At 43.0% G+C, this 15,514-nt stretch overlaps 1 protein-coding gene across 1 annotated transcript in view; it reads left to right on the forward strand.

Annotated features, from left to right (window-relative positions):
- The window catches only part of LOC135518926 (E3 ubiquitin-protein ligase TRIM11-like), a 6,915-nt gene extending 5,696 nt beyond the window's left edge, over window positions 1-1,219 (forward strand). The window contains exon 6 of the mRNA XM_064943886.1: window positions 258-1,219. Within this exon, the coding sequence (XP_064799958.1) occupies window positions 258-829 (572 nt within the window). The 3' untranslated portion in view covers window positions 830-1,219. The remainder of the gene's footprint in view (window positions 1-257) is intronic.
- The last annotated feature ends 14,295 nt before the right edge of the window (window positions 1,220-15,514 follow it).

Consider the following 15,514-nt stretch of genomic DNA (forward strand, 5'->3'; position numbering starts at 1 on the left):
AAAAAAGGTCTGAATGAGAAATCATCACTTGGACCTCAAGGATCCATGTTTTTGTATTGATAGATTAAATACCATCTCTCATTGTGAGAGCATTTTTGGGAGGTTACCCCCTCTGAGAGGTGTGACCTGTTCTAGACCCACAAAAGCATAAAGAGGATGGTGGGCCGTGTTTGCCTTCTAAGTAGTGTTTTACCACAGCATATTCAATATTACCATTAACGATGACTGTTTTTAAGTATTCTTGACTGAATCAACAGATGAAAAGACCATCACCTTGGATCCCAATTCTGTCGGGAGACACATCTGGCTATCTCTGGACATGACCAGTGCTAGGAACACATACCCACACTTCCAGCCCCACACCCTCCACCCAGAGCGGCTCAAACAGTGTGAAAGGGTGAGGGGCGCACAAGGCTACAGTAGAGGCTGTCACTACTGGCAGGTGCACTTTAAGAATCTTCCCAGTGGGTCGCAGGAGGACTCTTATTGTGAGGTTGGGGTGATGTACAAGGAAACCGCTGGCGAAATGAAGGAGAGTTGGTGCATACGGTTTTCCGCCTCTCAGTCTACGCCATATGCTGAGGCAATTTCAGGTCGGACAGTTCATACCATAACCACTGGTAACCACTCTCTTAGAAGAATTCATGTGTATTTAGACTGTGACTCTGGCATCCTTGCTGTGTACGGTAATGTATCAAGTACAGGAAATTTACTTCAAAGTAACTCGGGTAATGTAGTAAATCGTGTTTACTCTTTCAACACCAAATTCAGTGAACCTCTGTACCCCATGTTTGTAATCCCTAAAGGGGCAGATATTAGGTTACATTAGGGGACCCAAATGATGAATATACCCATCTGTGGATTTATAGTCATGGAACAGTTACATAATCTAAATTGTTCATTTGGAATGCAATCTGGGTTTTTTTTTGTACACTGTTAAAAGAAAAAGTAAAACGGCACAATTGATAGTTGTGTACTTATTAAGCATGATGCTTGTTGTGAAGGCACAGAAAATAGGACTTTACCTCATTGATGTATTAAAAGATTAATATCTTGTTTTTGTTTTTTTGTTAGTACAATTTTTTTTCTCCCGCTTATAGATTTTCTGTAATGTCAGATTGCTGGGTGGGTGAGGGTTTAACAAAACACTCAAATGTGCACTTGATGAAATTGATGGATTGAAATATCAATAAAAATGCATTGTAACAACAGCAAAAAATTGTTCTTTAACCCTTTTTTCTTTTACTAACACATATTAAAGTGTTTTATACTGAGTATAATTGTTGAACTATCAAGCTACATCTCTGAAAGGTATGTTTCAAATGGAAACCTCATCCCGAAGAGGGCTCCCGAGTGGCGCAGCGGTCTAAAGGCACTGCATCTCAGCGCAAGAGGCGTCACTACAGTCCCTTATGGCGGCGCACAATTGGTCCGGTTTTGGTCGGGGTAGGACGTCTTTGTAAAAAAGGATTTGTTCTTAACTGACTTGCCTAGTTAAATGTATATTTCAAGAGTGCTCTCTTTTTGGGGGGCTGGGGCAGGTAGCCTAGTGGCTAGAGCGTTGGACCAGCAACCGGAAGCTTCCTGGATCGAATCCCCGTAAAAACCTGTTGTTATGCCCCTGAACAAGGCAGTTAACCCACTGTTCCCCAGCAGGCTGTCACGGAATGAGAATTTGTTCATAACTGACTTGCCTCGTTAAATGAGATATGCATGTATATGTGTGTTACAGCAGTGCCCTCTGCTGGTAGTTTAGTGTATCTATTCCTCCCTACTTGTACAGCACCCCTGGAGCAAACATCGAGAGATTTTTTTTTTTTTTAACCGGTATTCAAACCAGCAACCTTTCGGCCCAACACTCTGACCTCGAGGCTACGTGCCCCCCCTCCCCTCTCAATGTGAACGGTTGACTGGTGAAGTATTTTTACTTTAGAGTTCTGGGTTACCTAGGTTACATACTGCTGTGGTATTACACGTTAACAAGGTTACCATGACTTTCAAACTGGTGCATATTCTTTCCTCGGTATAGAAATACAAGTCAACATAATGGAAACACTGAAGTAAATGAGGGAAACAAAAGTACTTAGGAAGAAGGTGATTCCATCCCATCATGCTTAGTCATGTATAAAAATACCCAGTTGACCATTATGTTTGCAAACAGACATCTGTGTCTTTGAAAGAGGGGCCTCAAAGGAGCATAGGGGGTTTAATGTGTGTGTGTGTGTGTGTGTGTGTGTGAGACACGTGCGCACACACACACAGTCACCAGATCCCAGCCCAGTTCTCGGTACATAACGCAGACAGGAATAAATATCTCTCCGAGAAGCAGAAGGGCGGAGGGGTGTGTTTCATGATTAACGACTCACGGTGTAATTCTAGGAACATAAGTCCTTTTGTTCACCCGACGTAGAATACCTCACAATTTAAATGGCGACCATATTATCTCCCAAGATAATTCTCCACGACCATTTTACATCCCACCTCAAGCCGATATCTCGACCGCACTCAAAGAACTTCACTGGACTTTATGCAAACCTGAAACCACATATCCTGAGGCTGCATTTATTGTAGCCAGGGATTTTTAACAAAGCAGCAGCGCCTCTTCAACCTCAGGAGGCTGAAGAAATTCGGCTTGTCACCAAAAGCACTCACAAACTTCTACAGATGCACAATCGAGAGCATCCTGGCGGGCTGTATCACCGCCTGGTACGGCAACTGCTCCGCCCTCAACCGTAAGGCTCTCCAGAGGGTAGTGAGGTCTGCACAACGCATCACCGGGGGCAAACTACCTGCCCTCCAGGACACCTACACCACCCGATGTTACAGGAAGGCCATAAAGATCATCAAGGACATCAACCACCCGAGCCACTGCCTGTTCACCCCGCTATCATCCAGAAGGCGAGGTCAGTACAGGTGCATCAAAGCTGGGACCGAGAGACTGAAAAACAGCTTCTATCTCAAGGCCATCAGACTGTTAAACAGCAACCACTAACATTGAGTGGCTGCTGCCAACACACTGACACTGACTCAACTCCAGCCACTTTAATAATGGGAATTGATGGGAAATGATGTAAATATATCACTAGCCACTTTAAACAATGCTACCTTATATAATGTTACTTACCCTACATTATTCTTCTCATATGCATACGTATATACTGTACTCTATATCATCGACTGCATCCTTATGTAATACATGTATCACTAGCCACTTTAACTATGCCACTTTGTTTACATACTCATCTCATATGTATATACTGTACTCGATACCATCTACTGTATCTTGCCTATGCTGCTCTGTACCATCACTCATTCATATATCCTTATGTACATATTCTTTATCCCCTTACACTGTGTATAAGACAGTAGTTTAGGAATTGTTAGTTAGATTACTTGTTGGTTATTACTGCATTGTCGGAACTAGAAGCACAAGCATTTCGCTACACTCGCATTAACATCTGCTAACCATGTGTATGTGACAAATAAAATTTGATTTGATTTGATTTTGAAGCAAATCTGAGAACTGCCCAAGTTCTATCAACATATTGACTGTACTACTCGCGCTACTAAGACTCTCGACCATTGCTATTCAAACTTCAAGAATGCTTACAAGACCCTCCCCCGCCCTCCTTTCAATTTGGTTGAGGTCAGGGGTTTGTGGAGGCCAGGTCATCTGATGCAACACTCCATCACTCTCCTTATTGGTAAAATAGTCCTTACACAGCCTGGAGGTGTGTTGGGTCATTGTCAATTGGGTCATTGTCAAGTGAAAAACAAATGATAGTCCCACAAAGCCCAAATCAGATGGGATGGCGTATCGCTGCAGAATGCTATGGTAGCCATGCTGGTTAAGTGTGCCTTAAATTCTAAATAAATCACAAACAGCGTCAACAGAAAAACAACCCCACACCATAATACCTCCTCCTCCATGCTTTACGGTGTGAAATACACATACAGAGATCCTCCGTTCACCCACACAACGTCTCACGAAGACATGGGTGGTTGGAACAAAAAATATCCAATTTGGATTCCAGACCAAAGAACAAATTTCCACCGGTCTAATGTCTATTGCTCATGTTTTTTGGCCCAAGCAAGTCTCTTATTATTATTAGTTTCCTTTAGTAGTGGTATCTTCTGTAGCAATTCGACCATGAAGGCCTGATTCACGCAGTCTCCTCTGAACAGTTGATGTTGAGATGTGCCTGTTACTTGAACTCTGTGAAGCAATTTCTGAGGCTGGTAAATCTAATGATCTTATCCTCTACTGCAGCAGAGGTAACTCTTAGTCTTCCCATCCTGTGGCGGTCCTCATGAGAGCCAGTTTCATCATAGCTCTTGATGGTTTTTTGCAACTGCACTTGAAGACACTTTCAAAGTTCTTGAAATGTTCCATATTGACTGACCTTCATGTCTTAAAATAATGATGGACTGTCATTTCTCTTTGCTTATTCGAGCTGTTCTTTCCATAATATGGACTTGGTCTTTTACCAAATAGGGCTATCTTCTGTATACCACTCCTACCTTGTCACAACACAACTGTTTGGCTCAAATGCATTAAGAAGGAAAGACATTACACAAATGAACTTTTAAGAAGGCACACCTGTTAATTGAAATGCATTCCAGGTGACTACCTCATGCAGCTGGTTGAGAGAATGCCAAGAGTGTGCAATGCTGCCATCAAGGAAAATATATTTTGATTCGTTAAAGAGCCACGCCTTAGTTGCCCTGGTTGTGTGTTTCAGGTCGTTGTCATGCTGGAAGACCCAGGCACGACCCATCTTCAATGCTCTTACTGAAAGAAGGAGGTTGTTGGCCAAGATCTCGCGATACATGGCCCCATCCATCCTCCCCTCAATACGGTGCAGTCGTCCAATCCCCTTTGCAGAAAAGCATCCCAAAAGAATGATGTTTCCACCTCCATGCTTCACGGTTGGGATGGTGTTCTTGGGGTTGTACTCATCCTTCTTCCTCCAAACACGGCGAGTGGAGTTTAGACCAAAAAGCTCAATTTTTCTCTCATCAGACCACATGACCTTCTCTCATTCCTCCTCTGGATCATCCAGATGGTCATTGGCAAACTTCAGACGGGCCTGGACATGCGCTGGCTTGAGCAGGGGGACCTTGCGTGCACTGCAGGATTTTAATCCATGACGGCATAGTGTGTTACTAATGGTTTTCTTTGAGACTGTGGTCCCAGCTCTCTTCAGGTCATTGACCAGGTCCTGCCATGTAGTTCTGGGCTGATCCCTCACCTTCCTCATGATCATTGATGCCCCACGAGGTGAGATCTTGCATGGAGCCCCAGACCGAGGGTGATTGACCGTCATCTTGAACTTCTTCCATTTTCTAATAATTGCGCCAACGGTTGTTGCCTTCTCACCAAGCTGCTTACCTATTGTCCTGTAGCCCATCCCAGCCTTGTGCAGGTCTACAATTTTATCCCTGATGTACTTACACAGCTCTCTGGTCTTGGCCATTGTGGAGAGGTTGGAGTCTGTTTGAGTGTGTGGACAGGTGTCTTTTATACGGGTAACGGGTTCAAACAGGTGCAGTTAATACAGGTAATGAGTGGAGAACAGGAGGGCTTCTTAAAGAAAAACTAACAGGTCTGTGAGAGACGGAATTCTTACTGGTTGGTAGGTGATCAAATACTTATGTCATGCAATAAAATGCAAATTAATTACTTTAAAGTCATACAATGTGATTTTCTGGATTTTTGTTTTAGATTCTGTTTCTCCCAGTTGAAGTGTACCTATGATAAAAAATTACAGACCTCTACATGCTTTGTAAGTAGGAAAACCTGCAAAATCGGCAGTGTATCAAATACTTGTTCTCCCCACTGTATATATTTAACACTATCAGAAAGGATGTTGGTACTTATTTATTTACATCCAAAGCCACGAATGAGTGAGTCACTCAGCTTTATGCTAATCGCTGGGCTATTATTCCGTTTCTCCTTCACATCAGCAAAGAAGGCTCCGTGTTTCAGAAACTCACTTTATATAGAGACTCTACCGCTCTTTATGTAGAGGCTCTATCGCTCTATATGTAGAGGCTCTATCACTCTATATGTAGAGGCTCTATCACTCTTTATGTAGAGGCTCTATCGCTCTTTATGTAGAGACTCTATCGCTCTTTATGTAGAGACTCTATCACTCTTTATGTAGAGGCTCTATCGCTCTTTATGTAGAGGCTCTATCACTCTTTATGTAGAGGCTCTATCGCTCTTTATGTAGAGCCTCTATCACTCTTTATGTAGAGGGTCTATCGCTCTTTATGTAGAGACTCTATCACTCTTTATGTAGAGGCTCTATCACTCTTTATGTAGAGGCTCTATCGCTCTTTATATAGAGCCTCTATCACTCTTTATGTAGAGGGTCTATCGCTCTTTATGTAGAGACTCTATCACTCTTTATGTAGAGGCTCTATCACTCTTTATATAGAGGCTCTATCACTCTTTATGTAGAGACTCTATCACTCTTTATGTAGAGGCTCTATCGCTCTTTATGTAGAGACTCTATCGCTCTTTATGTAGAGGCTCTATCACTCTTTATATAGAGGCTCTATCACTCTTTATGTAGAGGCTCTATCGCTCTTTATATAGAGGCTCTATCGCTCTATATGTAGAGGCTCTATCACTCTTTATGTAGAGGCTCTATCACTCTTTATGTAGAGGCTCTATCGCTCTTTATATAGAGCCTCTATCACTCTTTATGTAGAGGGTCTATCGCTCTTTATGTAGAGACTCTATCACTCTTTATGTAGAGGCTCTATCACTCTTTATATAGAGGCTCTATCACTCTTTATGTAGAGACTCTATCACTCTTTATGTAGAGGCTCTATCGCTCTTTATGTAGAGACTCTATCGCTCTTTATGTAGAGGCTCTATCACTCTTTATATAGAGGCTCTATCACTCTTTATAGAGCCTCTATCACTCTTTATGTAGAGACTCTACCGCTCTTTATATAGAGGCTCTACCGCTCTTTATTTAGAGGCTCTATCGCTCTTTATTTAGAGGCTCTATCGCTCTTTATATAGAGGCTCTATCGCTCTTTATGTAGAGGCTCTATCGCTCTTTATGTAGAGGCTCTATCACTCTTTATGTAGAGGCTCTATCACTCTATATGTAGAGGCTCTATCGCTCTTTATATAGAGGCTCTATCGCTCTTTATATAGAGGCTCTATCGCTCTTTATGTAGAGGCTCTACCGCTCTTTATGTAGAGGCTCTATCGCTCTTTATTTAGAGACTCTACCGCTCTTTATATAGAGGCTCTATTGCTCTTTATATAGAGGCTCTATCGCTCTATGTGTAGAGGCTCTACCGCTCTTTATGTAGAGGCTCTACCGCTCTTTATGTAGAGGCTCTATCGCTCTTTATATAGAGGCTCTATGTCTCTTTATATAGAGACTCTATCGCTCTTTATATAGAGACTCTATCGCTCTTTATATAGAGACTCTATCGCTCTTTATATAGAGACTCTATCGCTCTTTATATAGAGACTCTATCGCTCTTTATATAGAGGCTCTATCGCTCTTTATGTGGAGGCTCTATCACTCTTTATATAGAGACTCTATCGTTCTTCATATAGAGGCTCTATCGCTCTTTATATAGAGGCTCTATCGCTCTTTATATAGAGGCTCTATCGCTCTTTATGTAGAGGCTCTATCGCTCTTTATGTAGAGGCTCTATCGCTCTTTATGTAGAGGCTCTATCGCTCTTTATGTAGAGGCTCTATCAGTCTTTATATAGAGTCTCTATCGCTCTTTATATAGAGACTCAATCGCTCTTTATATAGAGGCTCTATCGCTCTTTCACACTGTGGTAAATAGTGTAGATATAATAGAGAAAGAGACTGAAAACACTTCAGTTAATTTATGTCAATTTGTGCCCCCTTGTGATAGTGTGGTGTAATGACACACGCCTGCCTGAATATGCATATCTGACAGAATATATTCTACTTTCCTTTCTAACAAATCTACAACAAACTAACTGTTACAATCTGTTGTTATCAAAAAATGTTTAACAACAGATTGTAACAGTTAGTTTGTTGTGGTGAGCCTTTTTGCTGTGCTTTTCTGGATATCCTTCAGATGTGTGTTGCTCTCATCTCCGAGTTTTCCTCATCTTGTCATCTCAAATCAAATTGTATTTGTCACATGCGCCGAATACAACAGAATACAACATTACAGTGAAACGCTAACTTACAAACCCTTAACCAATAATGCAATTGTAAGAAAAATTGTGTTAAGTAAAAAATAGATAAGTTAAAATAAAATTTACAAAAAATTAAACAGCAGCAAATAAAATAACAGTGGAGAGAATTTATACAGGGGGAACTGGTACAGAGTCAATGTGGAGGCTATATACAGGGGGTACCGGTACAGAGTCAGTGTGGAGGCTATATACAGGGTATTACGGTACAGAGTCAATGTGGAGGCTATATACAGGGGGTACCGGTACAGAGTCAATGTGGAGGCTATATACAGATTGTTACGGTACAGAGTCAATGTGGAGGCTATATACAGGGGGTACCGGTACAGAGTCAATGTGGAGGCTATATACAGGGCGTACCGGTACAGAGTCAGTGTGGAGGCTATATACAGGGTATTACGGTACAGAGTCAATGTGGAGGCTATATACAGGGGGTACTGGTACAGAGTCAATGTGGAGGCTATATACAGATTGTTACGGTACAGAGTCAATGTGGAGGCTATATACAGGGGGTACCGGTACAGAGTCAATGTGGAGGCTATATACAGGGTGTTACGGTACAGAGTCAATGTGGAGGCTATATACAGGTTGTTACGGTACAGAGTCAATGTGGAGGCTATATACAGGGGGTACCGGTACAGAGTCAATGTGGAGGCTATATACAGGGGGTACCGGTACAGAGTCAATGTGGAGGCTATATACAGGGGGTACCGGTACTGAGTCAATGTGGAGGCTATATACAGGTTGTTATGGTACAGAGTCAATGTGGAGGCTATATACAGGTTGTTACGGTACAGAGTCAATGTGGAGGTTATATACAAGGGGGTACTGGTACAGAGTCAATGTGGAGGCTATATACAGGTTGTTACGGTACAGAGTCAATGTGGAGGCTATATACAGGGGGTACCGGTACAGAGTCAATGTGGAGGCTATATACAGATTGTTACGGTACAGAGTCAATGTGGAGGCTATATACAGGGGGTACCGGTACAGAGTCAATGTGGAGGCTATATACAGGGGGTACCGGTACAGAGTCAATGTGGAGGCTATATACAGGGGGTACCGGTACAGAGTCAATGTGGAGGCTATATACAGGTTGTTACGGTACAGAGTCAATGTGGAGGCTATATACAGGGGGTACCGGTACAGAGTCAATGTGGAGGCTATATACAGGGGGTACCGGTACAGAGTCAATGTGGAGGTTATATACAGGGGGTACTGGTACAGAGTCAATGTGGAGGCTATATACAGGTTGTTACGGTACAGAATCAATGTGGAGGCTATATACAGGTTGTTACGGTACAGAGTCAATGTGGAGGTTATATACAAGGGGGTACTGGTACAGAGTCAATGTGGAGGCTATATACAGGTTGTTACGGTACAGAGTCAATGTGGAGGCTATATACAGGGGGTACCGATACAGAGTCAATGTGGAGGCTATATACAGGGTATTACGGTACAGAGTCAATGTGGAGGCTATACACAGGGGGTACCGGTATAGAGTCAATGTGCGGGGGCACCGCTTAGTAGAGGTAATTGACGTAATACAGTATGAACATGTAGGTTAAAGTGACTACGCATAGATAATAAACAGGGGGTAAAATAAACAGAGAATAGAACATTTTTAGAGCCTTTCTCTGCAACCGCCTGGTATAGAGGTCCTGGAAGGCAGTAAGCTTGGCCCCAGTGATGCACTGGGCCGTACACACTACCCTCTGTAGTGTGGAGGCCGAGCAGTTGTCATACCAGGCAATGATGCAACCAGTCAGGATGCTCTCGATGGTGCAGCTGTAGAACCTTTTGAGGATCTGAGGACCCATGCCAAATATTTTCACTCTCCTGAGGGGGAATAGGTTTTGTTGTGCCCGCTTCATAACTGTCTTTTGGTGTGCTTGGACCATGTTAGTTTGTTGTTGGTGATGTGGACACCAAGAAACCTGAAGCTCTCAACCTGCTCCACTACAGCCCTGTCGATGAGAATGGGGGTGTGCTCGGTGCTCCTTTTCCTGTAGTCCACAATCATATCCTTTGTCTTGATCACGTTGAGGGAGAGGTTGTTATCCTGGCACCATACTGCCAGGTCCCTGACCTCCTCCCTATAGGCTGTCACATGTCACTGTTGTGTCATTGACAAACTTAATGAGGGCGTTGGAGTAGTGCCTGGCCGTGCAGTCATGAGTGAACAGGGAGTACAGGAGGGGACTGATCACGCACCCCTAAGGGGCCCCCGTGTCCAGGATCAGCGTGGCAGATGTGTTGTTACCTACCCTTACCACCTGGGGGCGGCCCGTCAGGAATTCTAGAATCCAGTTGCAGAGGGAGGTCTTTAGGCCCAGGGTTCTTAGCTTAGTGATGAGCTTTGAGGGTACTATGGTGTTGAACGCTGAGCTGTAGTCAATGAGTAGCATTCTCACATAGGTGTTCCTTTTGTCCAGGCATGAAAGGGCAGTGTGGAGTGCAATAGAGAGTCCATCGTCTGTGGGTCTGTTAGGGTGGTGTCGTGTCTTTGGCTATTTCAGATTAAGTCCGACATAGCATTGTCAATGATATCATGGCATTGTCTAATGTCATATCTAGGGCTTTCCTAATTTGCGGGGTGCTGCTTAGAGTACTATCCTAAGTTGATAACTATATGATAAGTCTACAGCTGTAAGGCTCTAGTTTTGGGCAGTCTACAGGGATGATCTACGGACTTCTGAGAAGAAAACTGGTGAGTGCTGTAGCTGTAGAGTTAAAGGCCTCAAAATAAATGTTCAACTTTACTAAGGCTGGTATTTTGCTCAGACCCTTAAGTGATCCTAGCATAAATCCTAATTTGATGTTCCGTTGTGCATGTTATGCTTACGCAAGCGCACATGTCAAGGGAAGGAGACCAAGTGTCCTGGCAGATTACAACTTGTTCAGAATGAGTCTGACGTAGTCAGGTAATTTTCAGGTCAGTGCCTGGAGGTCAGTCAGAATTGGTGTCGAGGGAGTCTGCTGTGGTTTAACTACCCAGTCACTGTCTTCCACTATTGTAGTGGCGGTAGATATGAAGAAGTCTACTTCATAGCTATGTTATCCACGGAGGAGCTAACCTCATGACAGAAGTACTCTAAGTATTGGACCAGTCGTACGTGGTGTGATCATGGTTCATGACTTCTAATAACTCCTGAACGGAGGGTTCTATTTATTAGTGGCGTGTGTAACCATTGGAAGAGTGCAATGTAGATTCCCTTCCCCGTGTTGCACTCTGAGTGACTCCTATGTTGTTATTATCAATAGCAATTTAACTTGTGAGGTTACTAATCCTCTTACTGAGTGTTGCTGGACTGACTGTGGTATTGGTACTGGTACTCAAGGGGTCCAGTTGTCCTACCGATTTATTTTGAAATGTTATCCTATTATATTATATCCTGTTATCATTGTCAGGGTTGACCGTCCCCCACAAAGCGGAAGGTGTATCATCGGAAGCAGAGTATACTCTGCGCATCAATGTTTTTCTTGCTGAGACGGCCGCAGTGTTTGCGGAAGTGTCCGAAGGGCAAGAGAAGTTCCTCTCAACTACCGTATTGCATGACTGCAAGAAGGAGGGAAGTTGCTCATTTACAGAGACAGCTGGCTCAAAATCATTACAAGAATTGTCAATCAGATTGGCTGATGGAATGTGTCGAGATATCGTCATATCTCCTTGGATCGGATTCTGCACCAAGTGTTTTCTAATCATCTTTTTCTCAAAGGGTGCTTTCGACAGATATTCCTCGTGAATGACTGTGTTGCAGCTAGTGTCAGGTGAAGACAGTGTTGTCGGTGGAGAAGGCACTGTAAGCCTGTGACCATACCTGGTTGGTTTTCCAATCCATCAATGGGAGTAACCGATCCATCAAGTCTGCTCCAAGTAGCACTGGTACAGTTTCGAGGCTGGTAATATACACAGGGTGGACGAGCGATATGTACTGGAAGTGTAGTTTCAGCATGACTCTCAATGTGAGAGGCGAGGTAGTCTGAGGGACCCCTCGAAGTGTAGTGTTGCATCGTTCCACTTTTAACTAACGTTTAGTTGGCTTCAAAGCCCTTTTTAGATCATCAAACAATGTTTGAGAGATGAGTGATATTGTCGCACCCGAATCAATTAGCGCATGACAAGTTAAGAAGTCCTCCAGGACTGTTTCCAGGTGTGGGTGTTTCAAGTCGTGTTTAGTGGACATATTATATGTTTCGAGTCGTGTTTAGTGGACATATTCCCCCACAAAGTGGAGTGGTCGTTCGCATCGACGTGATGTGTCATTCTGTTCAAGGTGGAAGCAGATCGACTTTTCAGATTTTGAGTGGGCTTGGCTTTAACGAAGCGTTTGACCTTTTTCTTCGCAACCTTTGTATCAGAGTCTATGGACAAAGCCCATGGGCTTGTTTTTTTGATCAAGCGGGCCCTGGATAGGGTCTTGAATGAGAGCGGGAGAGATTTGAATTTTAACGTCCTTGCTATGGGTGTTAATTCCTGTGGACCTGGTGTCTGGTATTTCCCCGTCTAGTCCTTGTGACTTATCTTTTACCCTTTTCTCAAATGTTTCTCGCTTTAGTACTTCACGTAGTGGAACTTCTGGAGAACATTGGTCTACGTTTTGATCGTCCTTCAACCCTTTGTTACCCTTGTGCTCTGACACTTTGTGTGGGTTGGGTGCAGGAACGTAGAGAACAGGTCGATTGTAGCGGTAGTCATGTTGATGGCGACGTACTTCACAGTTATTTCGACCGCGGAGGTTATTGGAATCATGGTTTCCTGGTAGAAACTGTTGTTGTGCATCATCTCTTAACGCTCCAATACCTGATAATGCATCCTCTAATTGGAGTGAGTGCTCCTGGTCAGGGTTCTTAGCGTTGCGAGCTTTTGATGCCTCAAAAGCTGTGCTTGCAAGCTCTCTGAGTTGTAAGATAGGCAAGCCAACGTGGGAGGCAGGGCCCAAGTAGGTAATGAAGGTAGGATGTATGTTCGACAGGAACATTTGTTTAAATGGTAACAGGTCTTCCATGCCTGTTTCAGTGAGTAGGCCAAAGTAAGCTGAACAAAGCCTATGATAGTAAGCTTGTGGGTGTTCGTTCCGAGCTTGTTTGACTATGTTAGCCAGTGAGCTATCGTGTTTGCGAGTTGCAGAACCACTGAATTCTAATTTCAAAGCGTAGTCATTTAGCACGTGTTGCTGTTGTAGGAAAAGGAACCTTGTCACGTGTCTATTTGATGTTCGCTTCAACTGGTAAACCTTGTCAGAACCCGTAGCATTTGGGTAGCCATCCAACGGAACGTCTCAGTATCGTTTGGCTGACCTGGAACAGGGTCAAAGATGGGGATATTCTTGACGAGTTTGTCAAGGTATTCCGCATCAAGCGGGCGGCTTCATCCTGTGGGGAATGTGGGGCCGAAAGGCCAAGAGGAGAAGCCAAGCTTTGGCTTTGTTGGCCAAGGGGCGCCATATTACTCAGTGCCGAATGGCCAAGAGGAGAAGACTGAGGGACACATGATGGAGGCAATGTCTGAAACCTATCGTCTTCACTCCTTTGAGTACAGGGCTCCGGTTTCATGGATCGCTAGTCACGCTGTGGAGCGTGACCATTCTGGATTTCCTCCAGATGGTACCTAAGGGTGGTATTCTGGACATGTGAGTGTCGCACTTGCTCCTTTCGGTCTCAAAGCTATCTGTCATGGTTTGCAGATAGAGGTCTTGAGTACGGAGCGAGAGATTCAGTGATGAGATTTCTTCTGCTTGCTAAGAAATCAAGATTTCCATCTTCATCACCCGAGTTCTCTCATCATTCATTTGGTCAGCGAGTTCAATGAGTTCTGCTGATTTGTCATCCAACTTAGTCATTGTGTTCACTAATTGGTTGTCTTTGGTCTGCAGAATTTGGAGTAGAACATTGTTACCTTGTGTAATGTTCCACAAAACTGCCTGCATGTTATCAAATTGTGCACTCCTGTTTGTAGATAACTCAACAGATTTATCTAGTTTGGACTGGACCACATCGTATTTAGTTTTGGCTAAATCGAGTTGTTCCTGGAGACAACGATTTTGTTGGAGAGTTTGTGCTCATTCATCGTCATAAGTATTTGCAATTACTTTTAATTGTTCATATTTCAAACGCCGTTCCTCGATTAGCAGAATGTTTTCATTTCCTGCTTTTGTCAACAGTTGCTCAGTTCTCTCCACCTGTCCCCTCATGTTAGCCATGTCTGGCACGTGCTTCAGCTGTGCACTGTGGTATTGGACCAATGCCACATTTTTATGGCGATACATCAGTGCAAAAGTGGGGAGAACCGTCACAAAGCCTGTGTCTGATGGTTGATTTTGGAGAGCGTTCGCAATTTCGGCTGTTATTTCGCTAATGGCATAATTAGGGTTTGTATCGCTGCTGAGGTCAGAGATCAATCCTTTTATGGGTGGAGGTTCACTAATTAGTGGAGGAGTGGTGACCACCTCCTTTGATAGCTTGCACATTATTAGAAACGTTTAGAGGTAAACGTTTCCTATTTTTTTCTAAGTTTGGGTTTGGAATTAATTGGAAGCTGCAAAGACAAGTTTAATCTATTTATAGATGTTGACGAACGATCAGTACCATACCAGTAATGTGGAAGTTGGACGTGAATGAATGAATTTGCAAAAGCAAATTAAATGAACTAATCAATGCCAATGATTAATCCTACCTGGGTAGGCTATCTGGGTATTAAACTTTAATTAACCTGATATGTTGCTTCATCCAGGTTAATATGAGAAGATTAAAAGTGTCTCATTTGATTGGAAGAACATTAAGGTATGTTCAACAATTTAATTTATTAAATTGAATGAGACAATAATCCATACAATCTCCATTGATTGAATATCATAAGTGTAGACAGTAGATCAAATGTTGGTAACATTCAACACTGTGGTACACTTCTCCCTAAGTTCCGAAGCCCCATGAGATTCCCGCTGGGGAGGGACCTCTGTCAGTACTGGATTACTGAATGGTTTTTGCAAAAAACAAACTTTACTGATTGATCAATTTAATGATAAATCAGACCTGTATAGGCTATTTGTGAATTCAACTTTAATTAACCTGAGAAGTTGCTTCATCTAGGTTAGTTTGGAAAAAATGTACTTATTTAGAAAACTCCTCAATTTAGAAATTATTTAAAAGATCTATTTGAATGTAAGTCTGGCAATTTCACTTATTAGTTCAATTTGAATAAGACATTGACATATCCTTCTGGATATCATAAGTAATGACTTGAGTGTGACCTGAATAATTCTTCATTAAATAATTTTCTAGGGGACACTTCAGCGGTCAG

The sequence above is a fragment of the Oncorhynchus masou genome, chromosome 29 (assembly GCF_036934945.1).
Source record: "Oncorhynchus masou masou isolate Uvic2021 chromosome 29, UVic_Omas_1.1, whole genome shotgun sequence".
In the NCBI taxonomy this organism is placed as follows: Eukaryota; Metazoa; Chordata; class Actinopteri; order Salmoniformes; family Salmonidae; genus Oncorhynchus; species Oncorhynchus masou.